The sequence below is a fragment of the Rana temporaria genome, chromosome 13 (assembly GCF_905171775.1).
Source record: "Rana temporaria chromosome 13, aRanTem1.1, whole genome shotgun sequence".
Lineage (NCBI taxonomy): Eukaryota > Metazoa > Chordata > Amphibia > Anura > Ranidae > Rana > Rana temporaria.
The window spans coordinates 16,683,126-16,698,414 of NC_053501.1; the positions used below are offsets into that span (position 1 = coordinate 16,683,126).

At 43.1% G+C, this 15,289-nt stretch overlaps 1 protein-coding gene across 4 annotated transcripts in view; it reads left to right on the top strand.

Moving 5' to 3' along the window:
• Positions 1 to 15,289, top strand: part of NRXN3 (neurexin 3) — a 546,212-nt gene that overhangs the window by 473,121 nt on the left and 57,802 nt on the right. For 3 of the 4 annotated variants that reach the window (XM_040333785.1, XM_040333786.1, XM_040333787.1), the window contains 3 exons: positions 685 to 762; positions 3,341 to 3,421; positions 7,942 to 8,246. In XM_040333785.1, the coding sequence (XP_040189719.1) occupies positions 685 to 762; positions 3,341 to 3,421; positions 7,942 to 8,246 (464 nt within the window). The remainder of the gene's footprint in view (positions 1 to 684; positions 763 to 3,340; positions 3,422 to 7,941; positions 8,247 to 15,289) is intronic. The other variant, XM_040333788.1, reaches the window with a different exon arrangement.

Below are 15,289 nucleotides of genomic sequence, written 5' to 3' on the forward strand. Positions count from 1 at the left end.
TCCCATTGGCACCGATGATGGGGCACTCGTCCTCCTCCAACACCCACAGGCAATATTTTTTTACCCCCAATGACCACCAAGTCTGAGGCATTTTCTACTACCACTGGCCACAATCGGGCCCTACTAAAGTCTGAAGGAGAAACTGGTCCTTTGTTTATAAAGTCTGTAAACACTGCTTTTTAGACTGTACATATACCATATATATTCCCCAGTCTGTAGTACCCTTCTTTTCGGCGGTGTAGCACACTCCACAGTATCTGTGTGCTGTGGTGGGTTCAGCGGCAGATGTCTAGATTTACTTTGTATGTGTGTTGGGGTGCCCCCTGGGAATAGTAACAGATCATGATGCAAATGTACCGCACGTTGAGGTATCCTCACTTGGATTTGTCCTCAATGTTATGTAAAGTATTCAGCTGATACTTGAATTGTTGATGAACTAATGCTTTTTAATAGATTTTTAGGGAGTTTTTGGACTAGTGCAAAAACAAAAAAAGAAATAAACATGTTGATAAATATACTATAAACACTGCAAACTGCCTGACAATAACAACCTGTTTAATAAAAGTGTAAAACTGCTATAAACATAACATGGGATAATATAAAAGACATCTACATAGAACAAATAAATTGTTGTGAGGTCAAATCCAATTCTAACCCTTATTAACATGTCTTTTAAACCTCAAGGGAACACCGAACTCCACCAAAAACCGAAACTGTCCTATAAATTGCCCCGGAATCCGGATGATGGTCAGCAGGATAAAGGTAACTCTGTAACTGGCTGTGTTTGATGCATGTCCCCCGCTGCATGCTCATCATGGAATGATACCCAATTGCCATCCGCAGGCATAATTTTTAAAATAACAGTTAAAGGGACTATATAAGTGGCCTCTTAAAACCAGTCATCGATAATAAACCTTAATACTTTCCAGAAGGTAATGCGGCTGCCTTTTTTAACGGGGAGTTTAAATGCTGATTAAAGTAACATTTATTGGATAGTCATCGAGGAGCATCGTTTAAATGAATCACCAGAACTTCTCCATAAATCTACAAAACAGGCTCATAACCCGCAATTTCATTATGGAGGAATAAATGTCAGTTACTGCGTTAACCGCGAGATAATTAATTTCCAGCACTGAGCCTGCTCATAAGCAGCAAATGCACAGACCGGTCAGAAAAGGGCGCAGAACCTTAACTTTTAGCCAATCACAACCTGGCCTGGTGGTTATGTCCCTTTAACACGGAATCGGGTTGCGGCGCAGATGTTTATTGTTGTAGCATGGACTTGTCTTCCATTGATCTGCCTTTGTTTTATTATTGGTTGATGCATGATACCTGAGATTCCTTCACAGAGAGGCTGTGCAGATGCAGCATCTGATCATCCATCTTGTGCTGAATTATTAACGGGTTTATTATTAGTGTCTCTGAAAAGACAGCTGCAAGAGGCGTTGTGAAATGTCACAATCACGTTGTTTAAATACTTCTGCAGATCTGATCTATAGGAACCTCTGTGTATCGTCTGTGTCTGTCTGTCTCTAGCTAGGTCTAGATTGTCTACGCTGAGCTAGTTGGATGTAAGGCCATAGTGATGGGAAACTGGGATGACTTGGCTGAGAAGGGGGGGCATTTTCCCCCTTGGGTCAGTACTATTTAAATATGTTGGGCTGGTGGCCTGGAGTGGAGATACTTCATCATTCAGACATTGATCAGAGCAGGTCAGTGATACATCCTGGGCATTATATACCCACTCCCTCTTTCAGATCTGCGACCCAGGCTCCAGCACCAAGTTCTTTGTGGTTCTGAGATTTTGGGACTGAATGCCAAGACCCCTTATGGAAACTGATTTTAGACGGGGAAAGGTGTGTCACAATATACCAGGCTCACCAATCAACGAGACACCATAGCACACTTTGCATGGTATACTTTCTTTAGGCTGTAGGAATCTGTCCCTACCATGAAAGGGCAAGTTGGTTGAGTTTGCTTCCCAGGCCACTGGGGGCATCCAAGTGTAGCCGCAAATCCTTAGACAATTGACCTCACAGTTGGGGCTCTAAGTTGCATGTCGTCGTTCAGGACCTTAAAATTAGTGGTTTCCAGACCAGAGTGCTTTAGATATGGCTTTCTGGGGACCACAGGGTCATAAAAATTGAGGGTCCAGCATCTCTTGTATATTTAGCTGTTCCTTGGGTCTAGTCCACAGGAACAATTGCAGCCTCTTTAAACGCCTTTTTTTTCTGTCTTTCCAAACTGGTTTGCATGAGTCTGCAGAGGACAGGCCAGCTCTGAATTTACTTGGTAAAGTGTATTTGTCTCACACAGTGTGGCCACATTGAGCCACTTCCATTGAGGCATCTCCTGTGTGTTTTCATCAGGAATTTTGTAGGACCAAATTGTAAGAAATTAGGAATTGTGAGTGGATGCAGTAAAGTTCAGAGCTGGTTCTGTTCTACTCTCATTTCACCATCCACCCGATGGTAGCTCATTGCCTGAACGTCATGTGAGACCTCCCTATAACAGGAAAAAGAAGCACCCCGCCGTTATGTATGTGCATACAGGCACTGTCCTCCTCCCACAATGCTTTGCTATGGGCAGAAATGGCTGGCAGAGGAAGACCGCATTCTGGTTATGTATATTTACAAATCCTTCAATTTTTATAACTGTGGCTTATGGAGGCAATGGGCAGGCTCAACAAAGGAATGTACCAGGATCAATATACAGCATCGGTCACTTTATTCATGCAATCCATAAATTCTGATTGAAGTAAAGTGTCCCTGTCTTCAACAGCAACCAGTTTGATTCCAATTTTCATTTTTACGGTCGGACAGAAAACACAAGGGAGCATCTGGTTACCACGGAACACGGACACTTTCTTCTTGTATATTCTTGATATGTGAATCTATGCAGATAAATAACCTTATTAATTGACCAAGTAGTACTAAGTCTCATTTCTTTGCATGTGGCCTGCGAACATGATCCCAGTGAAGTATCGGTGCTGTACATTACTGATCCAACCTCCTGCTGTGCGAGTGAGATTCGTGGTGGAGCTATTTTCACTACGCATGTTATTTACATTGCCTCAAGCCAAAAGATCCCTGTGCAGTGGTACCAAGCCCTCACTGTGCCATGGATCTCTGCCTGCCAATCACCGCTGGTGGATAGGACCCCATTACTCATTTAAAGCAGCAATCCCATCTACACTGCATTTCTCATTTGCAAGCAATGTTTGCTGACTGAGCCTCTGCATTTTCCAAACATCGCCCGTGGTAGGAGGATGGCTTTGATTTCCTCCAGGAAGTTTGGCGGCAGATGTTTTTTATCCATACCGGGGGTCCCTGTCTTTCAGGGCTCATTATCTCAGGAATGGAAGATGGCACAAGACTTCTGAATCCTGAGTTCAAGAGAGTGGGAACTGGCGTGGCAAAAGGTACCAAGAACGTGATGTATTCTCAGGGTGGAAAGTTGGGGGTTGCTGCTTTAAAGATCTGTTTTTAATGTCTGAAGATTGTCTGTGCTGTAGTCAGCTGCTTGATTGGTGGTCACTTAGTTACTGCATCCTCTTTCTTGGTCATGGAGACCAGATGGCTTGTGCACCTAGATGCAGTCCTAAACCCTGTCCTTTAGTAGAGCTTTCCAGACCTATCCATTTCAGGCTTCCTGAATATAATGTCAATGTTATGACCATTGAAATGGAAAAAGATAGAATTTCCATGTGTTGCTGTCACTGTGAGTATCCAACACACACAAGTTGACAGCATACGAACTGCACAGAGCATATTGTGTGTATGTACAATATATTTTAATTACCCATAGATCAGACTTTCTCAACCAGGGTTCCTCCAGAGGTTTCTAAATGTTCTTTAAGCAATGAGAAATATGTGCATCTCGGATACGTTCCTACTGACTCCTTTGATCTTTCTAGCTCTCTGTAAGGGGGTAATTCATCCCAGTAACCACAAGTGTAAGGAACATTTTTCCCACTAACCATCACACTAGTGTATCATAAGTTGTGGATACAGTAATTAATAGCAGGGTTTCCCTTAGTCTGGAATGTTATTTCAAGGGTTCCAAAATGTTGAGTGATGCTGCTCCAGAGGTTGTTGTGGGTTCCTTAAACAATATCTGTGTTTTAAATGAGTAGCCACTCACACTGATTTTATCTTTTTTGTTAAATGCATTTAACTAAAAGGAGGGATTCTTTATAATGACCAACAATGCAAGGAGAACTCTTCCTATTGACCACCAATGTAAAGCACATTCTTGGGATATTCTTCAAACTCACTACCAGTATAAGTAGCCCCATCTCCAAATGACCACCAATGTATGGGAATCAGTTTCCCGGTAACCACCAATGTAAGCAGGAACTACCCTTACCACTAGTGGAAGGGGGCTTTTCTTCACAGACCACTGTTTGCATTTAATTTATAGGTACTAATTTAACTATTTTATTTATTAATGACAAAAATAATTATTTATTTGTATTTAGCAGGTCTGGGGGTCAAATACACTACATACACCCCATTCCTTATTTTTCTATGTCCCTAATGTACCATGAGCTGTGGATCTAATCATAGGCAGGAGATCCCTGAGGCCTGAAAATTATTTCAATGATTCCTCCATGTTATAATGGTTGAGAAATGCTGCTCTAGAAGTTACTTCTTAGTCCAATGCTCAGTTTAGCCCAGGAAAATGACTGGGTATCCGTGATCACCCTTATCATAACTTGTTATCTGTGGAGAACAGGCTTGGGTAGAAAAAAATAAGGTTACTGAAGCTGTCAGAAAACCTGTGGTGTTCACGGAAACCAGATTCCAACTTCTATTTTTCTACTGCAGGATGAGCAATGCCAGAGGCATCTGACTGATAAGCATGGGCAACACAGACACTTTCTAATGGGGGTGGTTCTGGCGCAAACTGTAGTTCAAATGATGCCAGAGAACCTGAGTCTGTGTTATTGTAATGGGTGTGGCTCAGGGGAGAGCACAAACCGTGCAAGATGGATGGTGATATCCAGGGGTAAGGAAGAAACGGTCCATAATTCAGGGTAGGCCTCTTCAGGATAGCAGAAGCACACTCCAAAACACATAAAAATGGGGTAAAGAAAGAGGCACCTTCTAAGTATGAACTGTAAAAAATGTATGGTACAATAAATAAAAACACTAACATTGAGGTTAAAAAACGATCAGCATAAGGAAAATCCTGCAGCGCTGTGTCTCCTTGCTCGCTGGTTCAACAGTCTGTCACTCAGGAACCCATAGAAAGCGGTCTGCCAGCTCTGTACAATCAGTGGCTCAAATAGTAATACAGAGGAAAGGTCTGAGGCGCTCGTGGACCGCAGCGGCATCTGGCATCATCCAAAGTGCTTGCAACGTCATTTCTGTGCAGGCTTTCTATGGGCTCCTGAGTGACAAAACCTGTTGAACCAGCGAGCAAGGAGACACACCGCTGCAGGATTTTCCTCATGCCGATTGACCTCCAATGTGAGTGTTTTTATTCACTGTACCATAAAGTTTCTACAGTTCATACTTAGAAGGCACCTCTTTCTTTACCTTGTTTCTACAGACACTTTCTACATGGTATTTTTGCTCATTCAACTGATATGATAAACTGTCTCTGAAAACCATTCTCAGGTGAGCAGTTTGTGTACAGGTTTGTGCAAGCTGGATACTGAATTTTAAGGTGGGATTTTGTTCAACAGTAAACGTCAATATATTGTCAGGAGTGCCAATTAAAAATTTTAGTAGCCCTGTCAGAAAGTGGAAATCATTCTTTCACTGTTTTTTCATGGGGAGGTAGCAATAAACACCGGTGTTCTAAATTCTCCACTCTATCCAAAACGTAAAAAAAAAATAGCCTTTAGTTAAGGAATATGTAGAGCTGGGTGGAACACACATTGCATCATATATAACTTTAATGTTTTAGCAGTGTTCCGTTTGGTATTCATCCCACATTTATGCTGGGCGATGTTGCACAGTTAGATCAGGATTAGTTAGACAACAGACAACTCTACTTTACCAACAGCATTAAATAAGTCAGCTAAACTATCTCTATGCCTGAAATCCAGTCTTCTACCTGATCAATTGTGCAAGAAGCAGTAAGAGGGCCAAACGAATGGTCAAATAGGCCAAAGTTATGTTTTAGAAATGAATCATTCAAAAAATCCCAACATGTTTTAAGGTGGTTTGACAATTAATTCTTCATCAGGGCTACAACACAAGTAGGAAAGCATATTTTTTTTTTTTTGTAACCCTGATTGAAAGCATCTACCCCCCCGAAACATGTTTTTCCTTTTTTAGTCTGCTGAGTATCTAATTAAACATCACTCTGGAAGCTTTGACCATTAGTGTGGTGCTCCGTCGCTTCTTGTATAGTTAGACATGTCTCAGTAACCCTTCTACCTGGGATAGGAGCAAGTCCGCTTGATCAAGGAGAACAGTATTTTAAAGCACTGGATGTTAATAATGGAAGAGCTAGTGCCTTTTTTGTATGTACTTCTTCTACAGGATGGCACCATGGTAGCAGAATCTCAGCCTGGGCTGTGCTAAGCATACCATCTTTGTGGAAGGTTCTATTACGGTTTTGTTTTTTTCTATCTTGATTATAATCTTGGATGTTTTTTATTATTTTACAATATCACGTCTTTCCTTCCTACTACCTGACCTTTTTTTTTTTTTCAAAGTGCCAAATGTCTCCAGGTTAAATCAGCAGAAAGGAGCGATAACATAAAATGTATTTGGCTGTGCAGGTGCTGGGCACGCTGAGGTCAATGCAAGCTATTGATCAGAGTCTGTGTGATGCATGATCTGTTAATGAATCTTGGCCGAAGTGTTATCAAGTTTACAGACATCGGCGTGGAGTAAATGACTTCTAGATGTTTCCTAGGAGCGAGGTGTACTAATGTCAGCGACATGATTAAGGGGTCAATACCTCAGAGGAGCGCAGCAAAGTGACTGCAGCGACATGTTTAATGGCTCGCTGCGTTCGTGGTAGAAAGTGGCCTAATGAGATTGCCAAGATTAATGGCATCTATTGGCTTTAATGACACACTACCTGCAAAAGTCAAATTCAATTTTAATATGTAATGTAATTGCCATATTCTCCCTCCTGTTTGAATTAGTCCCATTTGTGTGATATCTTATGGGGAGAACATTGTATGGAGAAGATGACGAGGTTGGATTGTTTGTATCCGGTTATACAGAGAAAAGAAAAAAAAGCACTTCTCTATCCAAAATTATGCATGTGGCATAACCCCATTATTTCAGAAAAATGTTGAGAGGCCATTTTTTTTGTTTGGCTCCTGTGTGTGGCCATATAGTGAAGAAGGTCTGAACCAGCGAGAGAGTTTGTAATGGTGTTGGGTTGTGACGATGCTCATTGATCTGTTGTGAGGAAAGGATGAACAAGAGGCAACTCCAGGCATAAAAGCTCAGTTTTCATGAATACATCATTGAAATATATCTAGATATATCTCTATATATAGATATATCTCTATATATAGATATGTGTGTGTGTGTGTGTGTGTGTGTGTATATATATATATATTGTATGTGTATATATATATATATATATATATATATATATATAATATAGCCAAAGCTTCTTTGTCACTCAGGAGCCCATAGAAAGCCTGCACAGAAATGTGTATTTTATCTGTGTTACTGTCCAGAGTTCAGCCGAATTTAGTTCTGTGCGTTCTATATTTGAGACAATATTTTGACTTAAATTGCAGTTTGTGTTTAGCTTCTCTATCAGCAAAGTTCTGGCTCACCGAAAAACCATCAGGGAGCGATGGGATTATGTAGATTATTGTGTGTTTGGCAGATGTTGGTTTTCTCAGGCATAACCTAATATCGGGTTGCCCGATTATAGGTGGAATATCTAGTCTTTTTATGTTGACAGAACAAACGTGAGTCAACTAATTTTTCTTCCTGCACTGTGTTTCTCTAGGACGGCCACTGACCATCTTCAACACTCAAGCAACGATAGCCGTTGGCGGAAAGGACAGGGGAAGGCCGTTCCAAGGGCAGCTTTCAGGCATCTATTACAACGGCCTTAAGGTTCTCAACATGGCTGCTGAGCACAATCCCCACATCAACATCAGCGGCAGTGTGAGGCTGGTAGGAGAGGTTCCATCTATGGGGACAACGCCAACCACTTCTATGCCTCCGGAACTTTCCACCACCATTATGGAGACCACAACAACGTTGGCAACTACCACGACGAGAAGGAACCGGTCGTCTCCAGGATCCATGGTAAGTGCCAGATCTGCCTCACTCTCTGTGAATTGTAGAACACCTGCTAAATGGCCACGGAAAGGCCAAGGTGTGTTGCTTAGAACAGTTGTAATTAAAAAAGGCTTTTTAGCTGAAATGTCTGCAGCCATTACAGCACTGGCATGAATATCTTTCCAGACAATGGTCTCTCTGAATGCCACATATCATATGGATCAGATTTGTGCATATTTTGTCTTTGTATGGTCTTGTAGTGTATGATTTGCTCGGTAGTTAGTATTCGGGGATAGCTAGCAGTGATTATATATAACTTGTTCTGTAATGCTGGAACTTTTTTTTTTTTTGGCTAAACCAGGTAATTTCAGTTCTAATAAGTGTCTAATTGGCTTTTGATACCCTTAAAAATTCTTCAACATCAGAGAATACGTCTAGTTAAATGTGGCTGACTACTACTAGCTAGTCCTGACCTGAGTAAATAAGTCCTTGGGGAATATGTTGATTTCTTATTGTTAAAAGTAGTTCCACACAAAGGTCCTGGCTTCAGAGTTATAAGCAGCGTGTTTGGATGTGATTCTTCATTGGATAAAATGTTGAGCTGAATTATGTAGCAGCCTCACGGCACATGACTTCAAATTTTCCACGTGTTCTCCTCTGCTTCCAGTAGGCAACTGACAAATTGTGGCATTGTAGTCACTTAGGAAACTCCTCAGGTGTGAAAATGACAGAATTTTAGAGCTCTACAGGCTTGCTATAGGTGCCAATACTAGTAATACTAGTGATAATAATGGTGCAATCAAGAAAATACTTTGCCTCGCATTTTTATGTATGCACAAACAACTTTGCTCTGCACACTGCTTCCCATGCACTATGGGAAGCTTTTACTGTTCAAGCAACAACAGAGCCACTCCACCTATGTACTCCCTGCAATACTTTTCACCCCCTATACCAGGGGTCTCCAAACTGCAGCCCCCAAGCCAGATGTGGTCCTTTTCTTGCATTTATCTGGCCTTTGGGGCACTATTCCTTTTACTGATACAAGGCACTATTTCTTCCATCGACACCAAATATATTATTCCTGCCATTGACACCAAAGACAGAGAACTATTCCTCCCACTGATACCAACAGTGGGGTACCCGAACCAATTCTCCCACTGACACCAATGATGGGGCACTATTCCTCACTGACCTCAATGATGTAATTTCTTTACTCCCACTGACCACCAAGCCTATGGTATTGTTTACTCCAACTGATGCCAGGGCATTTTCTACTCCATCTTGCCACAGTCAGGCCCTGCTAAAGTTTGGAGGACTGTAAACTGGCCCTTAGTTTTGAAAGTTTGGAGACTCCTATGCTATACAATTAAACTGAAATGCATCAGTGGGCATGAGTGGAAGTATCTCAGCTGCTTGAATAATTATGTTTTTGACTGCATGGTAAGCATTGTGCGCACTGTGTGTGTATGCATGCCACACACTAAATTAGGCTGCAATGTGCAATTCTGCCATCTTCTCGTTCAGACACTTGTATTCTGTAGAGATTTATAATTTCTAAAGTTAAATGTAAATTAATCAGTACGCCAGATGTGCACGGTCTGGCAGGCTCTGTATGACGCTCCAGTCGCCACGTTTCACTTTGTAGTATGGAATATCTATATTCATGGTGAGGCTTCACTCTTGGAAGGCCCATAGGGTATTAGGAAGTGAATATTCAATCTATTTTGAGCAATTCACAGGAAATCTGTTAGACGCTCAGATATTAAAGAGCAGACGTATTTTGTCAAGATTGTACATTAAAGACGACTTCAACACGGAGTGTCTGTGATGCAGTTCTGTAAATATTGGCATTAAATCGGTGTCACATTTCTGTGCAGCGCTATAGAAGTCACACAAGAGCCCGCAGTTTATTCCTGTAAACTGTACCAAATAATCTGTGTCTTGTCTGTAAATAATAGTGATAATCTTTGCAACAATACTATTGCTGCACTGCGCAAAACATTTTTCTCTGTCATATTATACCAACTGTTACTCTTGCTCCGTTTGCGTTCTACACAGCAAAACTATGCAGAACATTGTGCTGCAGTGTAGTTGGAGCATTCAGAGCAGTTTAATAATTGTTGAGGTCATGCCGAGTAGAAGCGGGATGGGGGGATCCTTGGGCCAAGCAGAGCTTTGGGAGATGCATGAGGGTCAGTGGGCCCACACATATAGTTGGGAGCTCGGTAGGGATCAGTGGGGCCAGGCAGAACACTGGAAGCAAGACAGGGAATTGTGGGGCTGGGCAGAGCTATGGAAACTGGATGGGGTCAGCAAAGCTGTGCAGGGTTGGCTGGGGGGCAGAGTGTTTGGAGCCAGATTGTGTTTATTGGGGCCAGCAGGGCTGTGGAGTGGCGTTAGGTTGGACCCTGTAGATCATTTGGAACGGGCATGGGATTGGAGGAGCCAGGCAGAGTGTAAAAAAATAGATGTGGGTTTGAGGGGCTGTGCAGAGGGGGGTGAAGGTCATGAGACCATGCAGGACATTGGGAGCAGGATGGGGGTCATCAGGGCTATGGGAAGCAGGTTGGTGGGGTTGGGCCAAGCTCCATAAGCTGGATGGGCATAGGTGGAGCTATGCAGATCATTGGGAACAGGATGGGGATTGGAGGAGCCTGGCAGAGCTTTGGGAATTAGATTGGGGTCAGTGAGGCCTGGCAGAGCTTTGGGAGCCAAATAGGGGGCAACAGATTGGGCTGGAAAGAGCTTTGTAAGCAGGGTGGGGTTCAGTGGGCCAGGCAGAACATTGACCAAGATGAGAATCAGAGGGGCCAGAAAAAGGTTTGGGAGTCAAAGGGGGTCAGAGAAGCCGCACTGTGTTGGAGTTGAATAGGGTTTGCTGGGGGTGTGCAGAATGTTTTGAGTGGGATGGCTGTAAAGAGTAATATCAGTGAAACCGGGGTCGTGTGCCTATGCATATTGTTGGGAGCCAGATGGGAATCGATTGGAGGCTGAGCAGATTGTTGGAACCAAATGGGGCCGTGCGCAACATTGGAAACGGGAAGGATTAATTGCAGAATGACGGTTGCTAAAATTGGGCTGAGCATTGCACATTACATCTAGAACCGACTTGCATTCATACTGCATGGCACACCACCTGCAAATGCTATGTATCCCAGCTCTGCTATAATTACTCTTATTCAATTAAAAGTTAGATTTATACTCTGCGCTCCAGCAGAACACGGTCCTCCAGTCCCTCTCGGTGTTCAATAAAACCGGCTAGGCGAGCCTGTAATTGACTTCTACTGCAAGTCTTTCAGAGAGCAAGATTAAATAAAACACATCTATGTCAGGAGAGCCTCTTCCTCCAGGGTTATTGATGAAGGACTCGTTCTGTTCTGTCTGTAACTACCTTGCCTTTCAAACCCAGCATGATGTCCATATGTGTGCTAATGATATGTTTGATTTCATTAGTCTTGGACCCTGCTGTGATTGAGCCACAGGTTGGGAAGATAAGTGAGTGCTCTCCCCTGCATTGGTGGTAATGTGTAAATGTCTAAATGTCCTGAGCTCACTTTAGGGGAGATCTTGAGGGCCAGACTCCTGTGTTGCCTGTGCTCTGCATCAGGGTAGGGCTATGCTATTCTGAGAACGAATGATGGCTAGTAAGGGGTGTAACTTTTAAAAGCGCTCCACATGCATCATTGATTGAGGTGCCCCAGGAAAGACTGAGGTGTATTTGTGAGCATCCATGCATATGGATAGGATGTAGGATCTATATACAGTTGTGTAAAAAAATGTATTTGCCCCTTTCTGATTTTTTATTGCATATTTGTCACACTTAAATGAACAAATTTTATTACTACACAAAGATAACCTAAGTAAATACAAAATGCAGTTTTTAAATGATGATGGTTTCATTTATTAAAGGGGAGTTCCAGCCATTTGTATGTTTATTAAAAGTCAGCAGCAACAAAAAGTGTAGCTGCTGGCTTTTAATAAACAGGCACTTACCTGCTCCAGCGCTCCAGCGACGCGCCGGCCGGGGCTCCGCTCCTCTCCCCCCCTCCCCGGCCGGCGTCTTCATCTTCAGTGTGGGCACCCGGCCGTGACAGCTTTCGGCTTCACGGCCGGGCACCCACTGCGCATGCGCGAGCGGCACTGCGCATGCGCGAGCGGCGCGGCCCGGCGCCACGCCGTGTAATTGGCCAGGAGATCGCCTAGGACCTGTGACGTGTCCTAGGCGATCGCCTACAGCAGCCACTTCCTGAAGGCGACTAAGCTTAGTCGCCTACAGGAAGGAGGAAGTGGGACAGGAAGTCCCACTCGTGCTGAAGCCCCCACTCCCCCCCCAAAAAAATTACATGCCAAATGTGGCATGTAAGGGGGAGAGGAGTGGGTTAAGAGGAAGTTCCAAATTTGGGTGGAACTCCTCTTTAAGGCAAAAAAGCAGTCCAAACCTGCCTGGCTTTGTGTGAAAAAGTTAATTGCCCCCTAAACCTAATAACTGGTTGTGCCACCCTTGGTGGCAACAACTGCAATAACTGGCAATGAGTCTTTCTGACTCTTCTTTGCAGAATTATTTTAATTCAGCCACATTGGAGGGTTTTCCAGCATGTGTAAGCATCTCAATTGGATTTAAGTCCGGGCTTTGACCAAGTCGCTCCAAAACCTACATTTTGCTTTATTTGAACCATTTGGAGGTGGACTTGCTGTTTGTGTTTCGGATAATTTTCCTGCTGCATAACCCAAGTGCACTTGAGCTTGAGGTCAGGAACTGATGGCCGGACGTTCTTCTTTAAGATTTTCTGATAGAGCTCAGAATTCCTGGTTCCATCAACTATGGCAAGTCATCCAGGTTCTGGAGCTGCAAATCAGCCTCAGACCATCCGACTGTTGGTATGATTTCCTTGTTGTGAAATGCTGTATTCGTTTTATGCCAGATGTAACGGGATGCACACCTTCCCAAAAAGTAACATTTGTGCTACAGAGGAAAGGAGTGGAGAGCCAGGGCGGTGAGGGGAATCTGTGCTGCACAGAATGATTAGGGTGTGCCTGGGCACACCCGGCACACCCTGTGCGCACGCCTATGCAAGTCTGTGACATGTCTGTGTGCCAAACGTCATATATTCCCCAATATCGCTAGTGGCTGATAGCAATGCAGTAGTTCTACCCTGTGGGCACTTGTAGAGGAAATGGCTATATCCACAGCATGGCAGTTTGCTGATGCTCTAACAATGCCATAGATGTGAGATATTCCATAATGCTCATTATCCATCATTTGCCAACTTTACCATACCCAATACAGTAAAACCTTGGATTGCGAGCATAATTTGTTCCGGAAGCATGCTTTTAATCCAAAGTACTTGTATATCAAAGCAAATTTTCCCATAGGAAATAATGATTCGTTCCACAACCATTTATTCATAAGTTCTTCAGTCTATAGTTCATATAAAAAGATTATAGTAATGTGATAAGTTGTGTAACCATAAAATGTCCAACAAATGGAAGCCTCCCCAAGGGGATTAGAAGCAAAATCCATCAGGAGTATAAAAGAGAAGAGCGGCGCCTCCAAGTGAAGCAATATGGTTACATTTAATGAAGGTAGAACATTTAGCAAGTCACATGGTTGATGATTGAAAGAGGCACATCTAAGGATGCAGGGATCCGGGGTAAAGCGATCCACATAGACCGTCCTCCTCACTGCCGGCTCTCACCGCTGTCAGTCTGCAATCGTGACCGGGAAGACTAGTAGAGTGATCTGAAAGCGAGGCTTGAACCGCTCGTGGAAGGGAAGGGACAACATCAATGGCGGTGCAGAGGACGGTCTATGTGGACAGCTTTTTGTGAGTTTCTAAATATTGTACCTTCATTAAATGTAACCATATTGCTACACTTGGAGGCGCCTCTCTTCTGTTTTATATTGTGACATGATGCTACTCTTATATCAAGACATTGCTTGTATATCAAGTAAAAAAATAAATAAAATTGCTCGTCTTTCTAAACGCTCTCAAACCAAGGTTTTACTGTATTTATAAGTGACCCCAAACTGCTCCATACTACCTCAGATACAGTGCGGCAATGTCAGAAGATATTGGTGTACTGGTGTGGTTGCCAAAAGCAGACAATTCTCTAAACTAAATCCGTTCCCACAGATCAAATAATCAATTTGTAGAATTACAAAATCAATTGGCTCAACAGAGAATTTGTGCTGCCAGTAACACTTCAACATCTCTAAATGTCTTTCATAAGTCAAGGTTAGTGACAGATGGGAGCAGCATTCCTCCGTCTGCAGGAAAAGGAAGTGACACTCTCCACTCACTGCCCCATGTACACATCATGTGCAAGCTTTCTTGGGAAATCGATCGGTGGAAGTTGGTTTCTACTTGCAAATACATCCATTTCTTTTTTTTTAATACATAAAGTTTTATTGAAAAACATTGTACATAAGTCAGAGATGCAACACTTCCATGTCTTATTTTAGACAGGTCTATACACAAGGCCAGCCTGTAGTAGGAGTGTGGGTGCTTATCTAAACCTAGCAGATCTCCCTAGTGACACAATATTATAAACCAGCCAATCGTCAGCCCTGAAGTGTTTTTTTTTTTTTGTATTACATGAACTTTGAGACCCCCAATTTATATATGCAGGGCCAGATTCACAAATGAGATACGACGGCGTTTCTCCTGATACGCCGTCGTATCTCTGTTTCTATCTATGCGACCGATTCAGAGAATCAGTTACGCATAGATATCCCTAAGATCCGACAGGTGTAATTGTTTTACACTGTCGGATCTTAGGATGCAGTACCGCGGCCGCCGCTGGGGGGAGTTTGCCTCGTAAACCAGCGTCGGGTATGCAAATTAGGAGTTACGGCGGATCCACAACGGTTTTTCGCGTTCGCTACGTCGCCGCTAGTCTAGTTTCCCATCGCAAAGTTAGTCGTTTTTTTTGCTGCCCTAACTTTAGTCAGCAAGCGTATTGCTGTCTAAAGTATGGCCGTCGTTGCCGCATCGAAATTCAAAATTTAACGTCGTTTGCGCAAGCCGTCCGGGAATACGGAAGTACGCTACGCGCGTCGCCGTTCAAAA